Source organism: Balearica regulorum, chromosome 26, assembly GCF_011004875.1.
Source record: "Balearica regulorum gibbericeps isolate bBalReg1 chromosome 26, bBalReg1.pri, whole genome shotgun sequence".
NCBI lineage: Eukaryota > Metazoa > Chordata > Aves > Gruiformes > Gruidae > Balearica > Balearica regulorum.
The window spans coordinates 1,340,174-1,354,366 of NC_046209.1; the positions used below are offsets into that span (position 1 = coordinate 1,340,174).

General features: G+C 52.1%; 1 protein-coding gene across 1 annotated transcript in view; it reads left to right on the forward strand.

Annotated features, from left to right (window-relative positions):
- The first annotated feature begins 290 nt into the window (after positions 1 to 290).
- Positions 291 to 14,193, forward strand: part of ARHGEF18 (Rho/Rac guanine nucleotide exchange factor 18) — a 47,821-nt gene continuing 33,918 nt past the window's right edge. Inside the window, exons 1-10 of the mRNA XM_075776285.1 lie at positions 291 to 426; positions 5,578 to 5,714; positions 6,205 to 6,704; positions 8,320 to 8,530; positions 9,408 to 9,522; positions 10,465 to 10,522; positions 10,737 to 10,781; positions 11,055 to 11,135; positions 11,535 to 11,640; positions 12,148 to 12,322. Of these exons, the coding sequence (XP_075632400.1) occupies positions 351 to 426; positions 5,578 to 5,714; positions 6,205 to 6,704; positions 8,320 to 8,530; positions 9,408 to 9,522; positions 10,465 to 10,522; positions 10,737 to 10,781; positions 11,055 to 11,135; positions 11,535 to 11,640; positions 12,148 to 12,322 (1,504 nt within the window). The 5' untranslated portion in view covers positions 291 to 350. The remainder of the gene's footprint in view (positions 427 to 5,577; positions 5,715 to 6,204; positions 6,705 to 8,319; positions 8,531 to 9,407; positions 9,523 to 10,464; positions 10,523 to 10,736; positions 10,782 to 11,054; positions 11,136 to 11,534; positions 11,641 to 12,147; positions 12,323 to 14,193) is intronic.

Below are 14,193 nucleotides of genomic sequence, written 5' to 3' on the forward strand. Positions count from 1 at the left end.
GAAGGGGGTTATGGTGTGTTAACAGCTTGTTTTCTGTTTCTGTCTGCGAGCCTGGAGCAGTGTTCTGGGGTTGTGTGTGTTCTTGTGCCACTAATCCCAGAGGCCCCACTGTAGGAAGCCACTGACCCGTCACACAGGTGGGAACGCCAGAGACCAGGAATTTCTCTCTGGCTTACAGCTTCCATCAGCTGATACTTCTGACAAAACACTTGGCTTCTCCACTCCCCCCTTGGCAGCCCCTGGGCTGCAGCCTGCAGTGCTGCCTTAGACCGCGCTGAGCTCTGCCGTACTCTGTGCTGTCGTCTCCTGCTAGGGGTTATACCTTGCACGGGGCTCAGGAGGGCTCCCAAATGTCAGACTCGCTACTCAACCACTCCTGGCCGTCGTTCTCGAAGCGCTGGAAGAAGAGATGGTCCTTTAAGCGAGGTAATGGCCTGTGCACAGGGAGAGCGGTCTGAGCCGTGTGTCAGGAGCTGCGCTACTGCAGGGCGGTCGGGAGAGCCTGTCCCGGACAAGCAGGTAGCAAAGAGCGTTGGGGTCCCCAGGGAGGGCTTGGTGTTGGGTGCACCCCATGCCTCTCTGCAAGGGACACTGCCAAAGTGTTGGTTAATGCTTTTCCTTCTGTTTCATCTTCTCTTCAAGGCATGTTAATGCTTTTAGGAGCCGGGTAATGGGTTAAATATCAGCCTTCTGGTTTTGTAATAAATTTGTTTCATTGCTGCCAGTGAGCTAGAGGTCCCGGGGTTTGCAGACAGCTGTCTCCGCACGGCTGCCTGGCGAGGGCTGAGCCTTATGTCGAGAGTTTGGTGTTGTAGCAGATGCTGAGGAAAAGATTCCTCCGGTCTTTTGGAGCAGGCTGCCGAGCACAGCCCCCATGTTCGGAGCAGAGTCTGGGCTCATGGTGTCCAACAGCGGGGACGGGAAATGCCAGCAATGGTGTGAACTGGCCTCATTCCTGCATGCAGTGCTGTGACTTGGGAAGAGGGAAGTGAGAGCTCTGGGAAGTGGGACATTTGCAGTCCTGGAGGAGATGGACACTGCTGTATTCGCCTGCAAATGCTGCCTTCAGGCTGATGTTTTCGAGCACCTTTATCTGTGGCATTAGAGCTCTTGATACTCTTTCTCTCTCATTATTCCTCCACTCCCCAGTTCTCTTCTGATGTGGATGTGCAGGAGAACAAGATCCAAACTGTGAACAGTCCAGGGAAGGTTAATTCAGAGCAGGAGGCCAGGTCATACAGACTCTGACCTGCGGTGAGCCCCGGCTAGGACACCCCACTCCAGCCTCCCCAATGCCATGTCTGCTGGGGCAGTTATGGCCTCACTGGGAAGGCTCAGGTGGGCTAATTTCTGTAATAAATAAATCAGCCTCACGGTGCTTGCAAATGCTGGCTGCTTTAGAGGTTGTCTCAGTAGAACCCTCTCCCCCAGCAAGTGCTTGCGGAGCAGTTTGTCCCACTGGGGCTTGTGCTGTGGGCACAAAACATTCCAGTCTGGCTCAGCTCCTCTGCTGGCACTGGCGTTCTGCACCATGGCAGTCACCGATCCGCATGGGACCTTCCCTCAGTGCCTGGCAGAGTCACTGGTGGAAGCTGCATGGTGACTTTTTCCTGTGGCTTGGCGAGTATCAGAGGGGCGGCGAATTCCCCCCCAGCTCCGCCGAAACCCTTCAGCTGAGAGGGAGGTGAGGACTGCACTGGCTCCCCACTCCCCTGGCCCTTCATGCCCAAAACCCAGGCCCCAAACACAGTGATAAGACAGCAGCTTGCTGTACAGTATGTTACACTGTTGGACAGCTTATCTTCTCCCCTCCTCCAGCCCGCATCGCATGAGCCAATCCCCACCGGTGCCAATGGCCGATGACGTGGGGCCCAGACCGGGTGAAGGACTGTACTTCATCCCATTTTGGCTCGGCGAGCTTAGCACTTGCTTCACAGAGGTTTTACCCTATAGCTCTGGACTCCCAACAGGGCAGTACGTAAAGGGCAGCTGGTGTGGGGCCAGCAGGAGACGAAATAACCTTTTTTTCTTGTTCATAATGCTCTCCGTGGTTTCCCAACCGTCTCTACCTCTGATTGCTGGGAAATGCCCAGACGTTCTGGTCTTTTCTTCCTCCTGGGATCGTTTCGCTTCAGCAGAACTAACCAGCGCCTTTGTCCCGCTGTGTTTGGTGTGGCCTTTCCCCAGTGGAAATGCAGAGAGTGTTTGATGCTTAGAGCATGTGACCTGCATGGCGAGAGCTCCCATCCCATGTTTCCTCCCATGTTTCCCCTGCCAGCGCCAGCCTGGCTTCATGGTCACTCGGGGACTGGCAGCATCCTGTGCCAGGCAGTGGAGCGGATAGGTGAGGACAGGTCTCGGCTGGCAGAGCTTGTTCCACCACTGGCTGCTCGGGTGCTGTTTCCTGCTGTGACACTTGTGAGTGCCTCTCCAGCAAGGGAAATCAGCAGAGGCAGTGGCAGGAGGGAGGTTTCAACTGTAGATCTGAATTGGAAGTATTTAAATCTTTGTTGGATCCCAGTGGCCTTGTGTGCGGTTACAGCAACATGGACTTTTCTTCCTCAAGACAAACATCAAAACCCTTGAGACTGTCCCAGACTGTCACATGCAGCGGATGCCTGTCACTACTTCCTTCCTCCCCACACAGGAGCCCAGAGTCATCACGTTTCTCCTGCCGGGAAGTTCTGGCAAAGCGCAGCAGGGCCCTGCTCATGTGCAGGACCTGCCTGGCCCAGCCAGCGATGCTTCCTCCCCAACTCTGCCCTGGGAATTCCTCTGCTGAGGCTGCTCCCTGCAGCAATAACCTTTTATGGTTTCCAGCCAGAGGCGAATTAAGCAACTGCAATACCTAATCTGCTTAATGTTCCCCTAAAGCAAACAGCATACGTTCTTGAAAGTGTCGTTTTGTCATCCCATCTCCAGCTTCAGCTGAGTAAAGGTGAACGTTGCTGTCTGCCAGGGCCTGGGGAACTGAGATGCTCCGTCCCCTTCCCACCACGCCACAGCTAGACAGAGCTTGGGTCCTTCCAAACAGGCTCAAGCGCAGAGTCCAGGAGCATCCAGAGGCTCCAGAGTTTGCCATACTTGCAGATATACGAGGGACCACCTCAGTTGTGGATCTAGGGATGTTCACAGCCCCTCAGACCTGCCTCCCTCCTGTGCATGCTCCACGCTGGCCTCTCCTTGCTCATCGTGCCAGAACCTGATGCCTGAAAGCGTTTTTTCCCTCGTGAGCCCCTCCAGCAGCTCCCCTTGCCCGAGTTGTCCGCACAGCTTGGCTCTATACATGGTGCCAGCCCAGCATCAACCAACTGAGGCGTTAGATGCGGGGAGCCCTGAATTGTCACGTCTGGCGCTTGCACATTGCCTAAAATGGTCTCCCCATCGCTGTAGCCCTGTGCACGCTGTGTGCTGCTGCCTAACGGCTGCTGCTGCCGAGTTCACCGGAGGTTGGCTGCAAACCTGATTTATCATGTGTTGAATGGGAGTGTCTGAACTCTCCAAGGAGGATATAAGTCGTTTGGTGGGCCTGGAGGGGGTCTGTTGACTGCAGCCTATGCCTTGGCCAAATCCTGAGCCCCACATGGCACAGGCAGAGCACAGGGAATATTTTCCAGATCTCTGAGGAGCTGACTCTGTTCCAGGGATCCACTTCAGAGCTGCAGCCTGGAGCCTGGTGCAGGCCCAGAGTAGCCTTGGCAGGACAGCCAGACCCTGCCTGGGAGGAGAAAAACCTCTTTGTTTTAGCTAAACCTGTGGGCCAGGGCTCTGGCCTCTGTCAGCTCCTGCAGCTACATCCCTGCTGCCTCCCGGGGCTTCGCTGCTTTCTCTGTGGGTAGTTCGCTGCTGCAAGGGATGGCAAGGGCAGGAAATCTCCTTCTTCTTCCTTCCTTGGGCTTTGAGGGGAAGCACTGTTTGTCCTGGTCCCCCTGGGATCCTCCCCATCACCTGGTTGCTCCTCCTTCTACCTCAGCCTTCCTCCCAGCCTGTTTGGGGGTTCAGTGGCTTTTACTGCCCACTGACATCTTTGGCTGCTCAGCCTCCTCCAAGCTAATGCCACAACCTGCACTGGTTCAAATGTGTTTTCACTTCAAAATGCTGATTTTTGATTACAAGGTGATTAGAGGCAATCCAGGTGCATCTGAGGAAAGCAAAAGGTGATGTTCAATAGCTCAGTAAACCTCTGCCAGTTTTATAGATAGAGCATTACAGATGTGGCTCATGGACATCCTGAGTGGAAATTTGCCTATTAATTAAAAAAGTCTTGTGAAGTAAATTCTATAACCTTGCTAGAAAGCCTGTTTCAAATTTTCCCTGCTCTTATAGTTAGAAAACCCTTAATTAAAATAGTGCCTTCACAGAGTGCTTTCTTTCTATATTATTTATAGACTCTCATTTGCAATTAACACACACGTTTAAACACACCAAACACTCCTTAAAACAGAAAATCTGGCATCTGCAGTGTGCAGCAGGATCCAAGGAACAAACCTCCAAACTCTCCCTCACGTTTGTTGCCTTTTTCTAGTTGGCACCATGCAATTTCTGGCTGCATTGCATAGCATTAAAACCCACAGCAGGATGCAAGGTTTCCAAGAGTGCGTTTTTTAACAGTATCTTCCTCATATTCATTTTTTTATACTTGGTTTTCCTGGAGTATGATGGGTTTCTAGCAGTTTCTTGCTGTTTTTTCCTGTTGGCTAGATATGGCCGCTTACAGTCTCTTGCTATTGTTCTCTCCACCTTCAGAGATCCACCATGGTTCTTCAGCCAACAGCCTGGCTTTTTTCCATTCGCCTCAGCTGTATGTATCTCAAAGGAATAAAAGGCCTCCGTGAGTCATGCGATGGTTTAGAGATCGTGGCTAAGGTTTACAGTGTGTCTCGTTACATAGGAATGTGCTTCAGTCAGCTGGACGATCTATTGTACCATGAAGCACATCCAGACGTTGTTTTTGTTTCCCAGTGAATTATCAGATGGTGTACGCACACTCAGGTTCACGCACGCTTAGCACTCCTGAGTGGGGAAAATCCACACGAGAGCGCCAGCACCAGGAGAATTACATGTTCGCGCTACTGCTCTGCTTATTTAGCATTGTCTGGAGCCACTAATGTGCCTCCAGTTTGGCCTCCCAGTGGCACCCTTTATTCCTTAAGGATGAAAATAACATCAGTCAGTATTTTTTTTTTTTCACAGATTCCTGCTTTAAAGGTCCATAATGTCAGTAACAGCTGTCACAATGTGCTTAACTCTTCTGTTTTACTGTGGAAACAGCCTCTGCAGCATAGGACATCCTACGAGGGTCTGGCTGGGACAGTGCAAGCCTGGTCTCTGCCCTTGCACATGCGGTGGCTTGAGGGATGAAGTCTCTGCTCTTAGGGGACCCCTACGCCGGGTTCCCACAGGATCAAGGCTGCCGAGGTCCTGAGATCGCCTGCCAGTGCCTGTCTGCAAGGGGCAAGGGAGCAGAGGGCCACATGGAGCGTTTCAGTGCTGCCTAATGTCACCTCTCTGTGTCTGGCTGGTTTCACATCCCTCCTGGCCATCTGCTCACACGCTCTGACCTTCTCTGTCTTGCAGGGTCCGACTGCAAGCCGTGCTTACGGGAATTCACTGACCGCAGCACCCCTACTTTGGAGTATCACAACCCCAAAAACTTCCTCCCGTCCCTGATTGCTGAGGATGACACTTTCTGCAGCAGCATGGCTGAAGAAAAGGCAAGTGTCCCCTTTCGTTCTGCTACCACCATGCAAGGTAGGAGCCAGGGTGAGCAAACCAGGTGGTCAGCACCATAATTAGAGGGGCTGTGGTGGAATAAGGATGGGGCAAAGGGGTCCAGGTCCACACAGTCAAGGAATACAAGGTTATATTGCTTCTGATGCTGGGAGAAATTGTAACTCTCTGCTTCACATTGGCATTAGGGGAAATAAGGCCCAGAGAGATTTCGAGGGCTGGAGGAAGCCAAGCTGCTGGGGCTGGGGCAGGTCTGGCTGTGAGGTGCAGTAGGAAAGTGCTGCTATTAGAGAGTCTGGGTTGAGAAACCCAGCTGCAGGCCTGGCTCTGCTAGCTGCATGTGGGCTTTTGGCCATGAGGAGGGACAGAAAAGCAGCTCTGGCTCCATGTGGGAGGTCTCCCCCTTCGCAGGAGGCATGCAGGGCTCTCAGATGGGATTTGTGTGCCCAGGCTAAGCTGTCATGGCCTTTGCAGGAGGACTTATCTTCCACAGAGCTGGATGTCCCAGCAGCGGACTTGCACAGCAGCATGGAGGATCTCCTCTCAGACTCTGCTCTCCATGGCACAGAGTATTACCGAGATCTGGGACTCTTGAGCCCAACGATTGCCAAAACAGTGCCAGAGACGGCAGCACAGCCAGAACAAGCAACCCAGGCTGTGTCTGCTATTCGCTTATTGGAAGAGAGACCAGGGGCTCTGAGCAAAATGTCTGTGGATGTTGCTTTTTCCAATCCCATTTCCTGCTCGGTACGTTACGGTGAGGCCGACTGCCGCTTTCTGAACAAAGGCCACATTTCCTCCTGTGCAGCGGTGCCAGAAGATGGTGCTGGCACTTCCGAGTGTCCTGCAGAGGCAGGCAAAGAGCTGGACCTGCAGGAGGCCAAGGAGTCCTTCCCCACGCTGGTGAGGTCTATGTCTACCTCTCGGAGGCACAGCTGGGAGAGCCCTTTATCACCTGTGGACTGCAAGCGCAGGTAAAGCAGGGCTGTGGGTCATATTTGATGTATATGGTACAATGATGCTGTGTGAGGCTGGAGTGATCACACTGCCCTGAGCTCTAGCTGCTGCTGGGTGGTCTCCCTCCCTTGGCAGCATCTGCCAAAGCAGCTGGACACCTACTGCTCGTGTTGGGTGGGATGCGGAGGGACCAATGCTAGGGCAGCAAGAGGCTTTAGTGTCTCCTTGGAAGACACTCTTTTCCTGGTCTTGGGGCCCAGAAGAGGATCTCTCATTTGGGGAGAGCTCATTTCTGTCTGCAGGGAACCTTGAACAGCATCAGCTGCCCTGATGGCCTTCATCCTCTGGCTCAAAGGGAACCGTGCCCACCCCAGAGGAGTTAAGCGAGCTCTGTCAAGTCCTTGTTTTTCTTGTCTGTGAGTCAGCTTGGTGGGGCCTGTCCTCCAGCCCTTTGTCTTCCATGTGGCTGCAGAGGAGTGTATTTTGTAGCATGATGCTGAGCTCTGGCTGGGAGCGGTTTCCAGGCCTGGCATTACTGCCATGCTGTGCTCTGGCTATTTGAATGCCTTGGGCTCCAGGTTCCTATATGCATGCTTTCCCTCCTGACAAATGTATTGATCTCCCGAATGACTGGGGGTTAAGTGCAAGCCAACAAGGACTATTTTTATCTCTCCTCCTTATACGGTACCCTAAAATTATCTCAGCCTGAAATCTTGGCAGTCCTTTATCAAGCTCAGACTTTGGTTCTCAGACCTATTGTTGTTCCATGTGCCATGGATCATTCACAGTTTGTGCTGTGTAACAGGCACATGAGCAGTGGCAGGCACAGAGCGGCTGTCAGTGGCAGGGACTCGTTTGATCCCCTCACTGGATGATTAAGCATGTGTGAGCACAAGGCCAGGGATGGGGAATACGCCCCACTGTCCCCTAAGCAAATGCTTCCTGAAGCCTGTCTCTGGCAGCAGGAACGAAGTGACAGTGATCTGCGGACAGAACCCATGCAGAGAGTAAGATTTTCCACTGAGCCCTATCCATCATTTTGCTCCTATGTTGTTGGCACTGCAACAGCACTTGGTGTTCAGGAAACCATGGGGCACTGGGGGAGCTGGTCCACCCCTCATTTCCCAGAAAAGGATTTCTTTTTCCTTCCTCGAAGCTGGGCCCCAGTGGGAGGCAGGATTTATGACATGATGCCACAGTGATGATTCAATAAACAACAACATCTGCCATTTCTAAATGCCCAGAGGGACTCTTCCTGGCATTGCAGCTAGCAGGGCAGCAGCTCTTCACGCAGGCAAGGCAGGCTGCTGTCTGGGTGGCTGCTCAGTCTCAGGGGTTGCTAAGAGATCAGCACGAGCTATCCAGCACTAAACATCCCGGGTGACCAAGGAGCTCATGGACTCGCTGATGGCAGCCAGAGAAGCTGTTTTTAAGAGGCTCAGGACTTGGTGTCCAGGCTGACGCTTCCTGGCATTTCCTTTTTCATGTGCCTGCCATGGTGACCCTCCTTGTCCCGGTTGCATGAGCTCTTTAGGGTGGTTCACCCAAGGCTAGGACATTGCAGGGGCTATGCCATGCCTGGCACAATGGGACGGGTCTGCTAACCTGGCCTGTTCCTCTTCCTTGAATTAGGTTCAGCCTGGATGCCACAGAGATGGGCAGCGACCCCGAGCAGGAGGATGTGGAGAAGGGGAGCCGGTCCTGCCCGCAGCCTCATGTGTCCCTTCAGCTGCCCAAAGGGGAACTGGAAACCTGGGGCAGCGGCGGGGGTGGCATGGTGATCAAAGTGGAAATACAGCCGTTGTGCCCGAACCTCACGGTCAGCCCTGGCATGGAGGAGGTGGTGAGTGTGCAAGAGCTGTGTGCATATCAGCAGCAGGGCAAGCTGGGGGTGCAGAAGTCACCAACACGCAGGTGTCAGCTGCAGGATGGACTCCTTTGATGCCAGCATTGAACCAGGTGTCCCAGGAGGTCTGCAGGACTCTCAGAAAGGATGAGCTTTCTCTGCTCTGGGACAAACTGCCCCTTCTTGCAGGATAAAGCTGCCCTGGGAGCTGGCTGATGCACAGCCCTCTTTTCCCACAAATCTAGTTGGAATTTCCCTTGCTCCAACTTGTGCCTGTTGCCTCTCATGCTGTCACTGTGCACCCCTAAGAAGACTCTGGCTCCATCTTCTCTATAATCTTCTGTCAGGGAGTTGAAGACAGCAGTGTCACCCCTCCCCCTTCACACTGCTTTCCTCTGGGGAATTTCTTTGGATTCAATTCACATGAAAAGGACAATTGTATCACAGTGCTACATGTCCTATAAAAGTGAGAAGTGACTAAGAAGGTTTTGGCCAAGTGTCACTTGCTTCAGCCTCCCTGGAGCCAACACCTGAAGTCAAAAAACAGCTGGGCCTTATGATGTCCTATCATCATAACCCTGACAAAACAAGAGAGGGAAGGGGTGAGGAGTCAGCCTGTTCCCAGTGCTATCTTGGGTCTTGATCTAATCCTGTGCTCTCATATACCAGAGGTATCAAACCACGCAGCAAGGGAATCTGCCCTGGGGCTCCCAGGGTAGGCGTGCAGGGTAGGAGGCTGTGGGAAGGCAGGGATGGTCACTGGCACTTCAGTTGAGGTTCCCTGCCTTGCACCTTGCCAGCCGTGCCGAGCCCCAATGGAGGCCCCCTTGGTGCACAAAGGACCAAAGATGTCCATGACTTTTTACTTCTCCAGGAATGTGGCAACAACGGGAAGAGACAGAGGTCAAAGTCTGTCCCATCGGCTTGCGAGACAGTTGCCTCCCCTCCCATACCTTGCAGTTTTGACACTTCTCTTCCAGCTGTGGAAGGTTGGTATATACTATATATATATGGCATTAAATGAGTTCAAGGTGTTTGTGACTAAGAAGATAAAAAACCTGGAGGTGTAGCCTCTGCAAGCCTAGACATCCTCTGCCCTTCCCTTCTGCACAGTCCCAGGAGCTCCTAAAATAAAAAGTCACGCTGACTTTGAGTCTGATGCTGGCTAACAGTGTAGTCTGAGCTCAGACATGCCCATCCCCAGTGACACGTTGCCATATAACCTCTCTGGCTGGTGCACTGGTCATTCCCTACTCACACAAGGCAAAGATGATATCCTAGGAACCAAAGGCACTGCTTCACCTGCCTGGGTTTAAATGTGCCCTTTTTCCTGTACCCCAAATAATGGGGGGCTGTGTGCAGGCCCCTTCTGACAGCATTGCCCTTCACTAACCCACCGTGCGCAGCTGGCTTTGGGACAAGGCTGGCAGGTTCTGGTTTCTGTACTGAAAGCCAAAGAGTCTTAGAAAAACAGAGGCACCCTAGCTCCCGTAAACTTAATTTTGGCCGCCTCTGTGCTGCTGGAATCCATTAACCTGTCCCACCTATGAGGACTGCACAGGAGCAAGATGTAGAGACTTGTTAAGAGTACAGCCTGGGAAATGGAGGGGAAGCTGACTGTCACAGGGAGGGTCTCTGGGGTGGTATCAGCTCCTACCCTCTAGCTGCAAGCAGGATCCTCAGAAGTTAATGTAATACAGACTGGAAAAGGGAGGGGTAACACAGAAAAATTATGTAACCTTCCCCTCCCTGACAGAAATGCAATGCAGCCTTTTCCTTTTCCTCCCCCCCACTGTTTCCAGCACTTCTCCCTCCCCAAGAAAGGCAGAGTGGGAGCCCAGCAAGATTAACAGGGTCCAGTCGCAGCACTTGCAATGTGGTGCTCTACAAAGGCAAACAAGGGTCCCTGCTGAGAGTGTTTTGTGTTCCAGGTGTTGAACCCCCTGCTTTGGAGATGCTGGAGAAGGACCACGTGTCCCCAGACCATGTGTAGGTATTGTCAGTCCTGGCTGTTTTGAGATGGCTGAGATTCTTGAGCGTATCTCAGCTACTGGAGATGCAATAGCAAAGGAGATCCCACTCCATGCTGGGGCACAGCTAAGTAGTTGGTTGTAAGCCAGTGCCTGATGCTTTGTGGGGTGCAGAATCTCTTTGCAAGGACATTTCCTAATCTCTCGCTTTTATTTTGCCCCATTCCTGGTAGGCTAATTGTCCAGCAGGTACTTCAGGAGCTGAAACAATATCATGGGTAAGTGTGTCTGGGAGAGGGATGTGGGTGGGGAGGTCCTATGTCTGCCTAGCACCCACCTGGCAAATGAGGGGCAAATCCCGAGGGTACCAGAATTGCTGTATTCTGCCAGTGAAACTAGGGTCAAATTGCAAGGAGAAGTCACATTTCTCATGCCTCTTCTGTAACTCTAAACATGTTCCTGCCCCGACTCCAAAGATGAGCCTTTCTGCTGACCCAAAAGTTCTCCTCTTGTGTTCCTTGCTGTGTGCCTGATGTCTTTTCCCTGCACAGGGCAAAGCAGAGAGCTTGTGTGCAAGAAGGCAGAGATTCTTCCCAGCAAAACCTCACCTGGTTTGAGTTCCTGTCCAATGAGTAAGTGAGACAGACGGTAACCCACACGCTTTGTGTTCCCAGGGCAGACTGATTTCAAGCCCACCTCCATCTATGCTCTACTGCGCTGCTGATACTGTGTGCAGGACACTGGTATCTGCAGGGGTTCATCCAGGATCAGGGCGTCATTGTGCATGGCACCAAACAAAAGTACAGAAATAGCAAGAATGCGCACAAATAATTTGAAAGTTCAACTCCTTATTTGCAAGTGTCCCATTAATAAATGTCATGACTGATGCTGAACCAGATCCTCCAGGAGATGGAAAGCTCAGAGATGGGGTCCTAAAGTAAAGCTTCAGATGAAATCCATCAGTGGTCTCCTTGAACTGTGCTTGGCCAGTTAACTTCCCCTTAGTTAAGATGTTTTTGGTCTTGTTTCAGAAATGAAGACAGTGGAAAAAGTGATAAAGCGGAGAAAGGCACAAAGGTGATGCGACGTCTGAGTTCCCTGCGGAGCCGAGTCACTGGGTCCTGGCAGAAGGATAAGGTGAGGGAGAGATGCTGAGTTTGTGGAAGGAATTGTTGAATTCTTCAAATAGAAAAGGGGATCTGACTGCAGGGACCAGTTAGCTGGATTGCTTTTGGATGGCTGTGGCCTCTATATTGCTCAGCAGATGCACTGTGACCTCTAACATAATGCACTGGACAGTTCTGGCTGCTCTCATGCTGCCTTAGCATGAGCTGTGCAGACCAGGAGAGAGTGCTTTGGCTGGGTGACTGCCAGGATCACCCCCAGCGCCCACAGAGGCACTGACACGCGCTGCAGTGCTGTGTCCTGCCCCTCATCAGGCACGACCCTAGCCTAGAGGGACTGGCCTGAGCCTTAGGAAGGCATTTGGGAAAAGCACTGCCATCCCAAAGGGTTGGGCACAAAGGTGCCCACTGTACTTGCTGCACATCAGCTTTCTACACACTCGTTTTTACCAAGGGGGAAAGGAATGTGTGGGCAGTGCGAGGCCTGTAATGGAGCTGTGTTTTTATTCTCTCCTTCCAGGGTAAGAACAAAGAGCAGCCAAAAGAGAGAGAGAAGGAGAAAGAGTCGAAGGAGCCAAAAGAGAGGTGGAAAGAGATCAATAGGCACCAGCTTGTGCCGGGGGCTTTCTCCAGTTGCACCAGCTGCTCACTGTGTGCCAAACCTCTTGGGAATAAAAGTGGTCTGCAGTGCCTGAGTGAGTATGGCTGTCACTGGCTCTGCCCCAGCCTGACTCTAACCTGCTCCCCAGCCTCCCTCCAGCCCAGGCTGGCCACTCCTCTGCTTAAATCTGCCTCATGGATTGCTCCACTTTTCTGCCTGGCTTGAATGTATGCCACCACCCTGCTTGGCCTGGCTTGGTTGTTTCTCCAGATAGTCTAAATGATCTCTAAATCCTGCCTGGCAATAGTTTATCCTCATTTTCTTTGGCCGCTTGACCATTTCCTGCTCCTTTCCCCCAAGGAAGGTTCTAGGTCAATTTTTCCTTTAATAATTTCTTTTTTTTACAAAGCTCTGCTTTGTCCAAGCAAATATCCCTGCTGCCTGAGGGAAGGCAGATCTTTTAGGCTGGTTTTCGCAGATGCAGTGATGTCTCAGCTCAGCATCTGCCCCATGCATGGGCACAGGGATTCCTAGAGCATGCAAAACTTTAACTAACACAAAAGTCAAATGGTGCCTCCCAGAACCTGCATGGGTGAGATTGTTGCCTTTTCAGATGTAAGCGGTGCGCAGGAACGGCAGCTGCTCCTTTGCCAGCGTGCATGGGACTCTGTCCTCCCACTGCTTTCACTGCGGCATGGCTGCACGGCTTTGATGGACAAACCCTGTCCCTCCTCTTTGGGGCAGATACTCAGGGCACTGAAGAACATTTTAATTCCCAAGGGATTGTCTGTAGGCAGAGAAAATCTTTCGGAAATGAGAGAATTGCTCGGTCTCTCTACCCTGTATCCTCAAGCAATGCTCGCTCTCCAGTAAGGGTCTCTCGGAGACTCTTAAGGTCAGTAAAACCTTCCTGGGGCATAAACAAACTGGCTGCCCTTGGACACGTGCCATGAGAAGTGTATTTTCCCTTCAGGGCAGCTGGAGGGAAATTGAAAAGGACCACAGGCCCAGCGGTCAGTGGGCATTTTTCAGGTGTCACAGCAAAAAGTAGGAAGCAGGGAGCTGAGTAAGAGCAAGTGCTTTGTGGCTATTTAGAGAGAACCCAAATATTATCGGAGGAGGCAGAGTTATGCCTTGTCATTCCTTTCTGAGGAACCTCCTAGCTGAGGCTCTGTTTGCAGTCCTGCATGCTGCTTTACAAAAAATATCTGAATGCAAGAGGATACAGACAGTCCTTGATCCCCAGCGCACCAAGAGCTTGGAGCCATGCTCTGTATGGTCTTGGGAACTCTGAGGTCATTGCCGGTGTGAGTGATTCTTCTCTGGACAACCACTCTGGAGATCTGTGATCTGGAGTGCAAGGGGATGGAACTAGCTGTCAAAACGGGTGTATGGCTCCGTCATAAATGTGTGGGGATGGGACATAAGTTATAGTAACTTTTACCTTGTTTCTCAGCCCTTCTGTGAGGAATCTGTTCTTGAGTCTTGGTAACATTCAGCAGAAAAACTCCAAGGCGGCTGGGGAACTGGCATGCGTTGGGGACTCTGTGTCATCTCCTTTGGCTTTCTGGGCTGCTCAGGGATACGCTGCCCAGGCTAACGTGGGCAGCAGGGCAGCAGAGCTCGGTTTTGTGTGTTCCCTTTGCAGTGGCTTGAACTGAGGCTGAACAATTGGGCAGCATTCTGAGACATTCATTAAAATTAATGGCCTGTCTGTGGTCAGATCTGCACTGGGACTTGTTGTGTGACAGCCATTAGCCTGAGAGTGCCTATATTTGGATTACGCTGGGCTGAAACCTTCGCGAGCTGCTTCTGGGCAGCAGAGTTGATAGCTGATATCACTAGCTGCCGTTACTGCGGCTAGGAGCAGTGCGTGGTCTCCCGACAAGTCACTGATAGGGCTCTTGAAAAGCAAGCTTCGGGGCCACCATGTAGCCAGAGTGGCATGCCTGCTTTTCCGAAGTG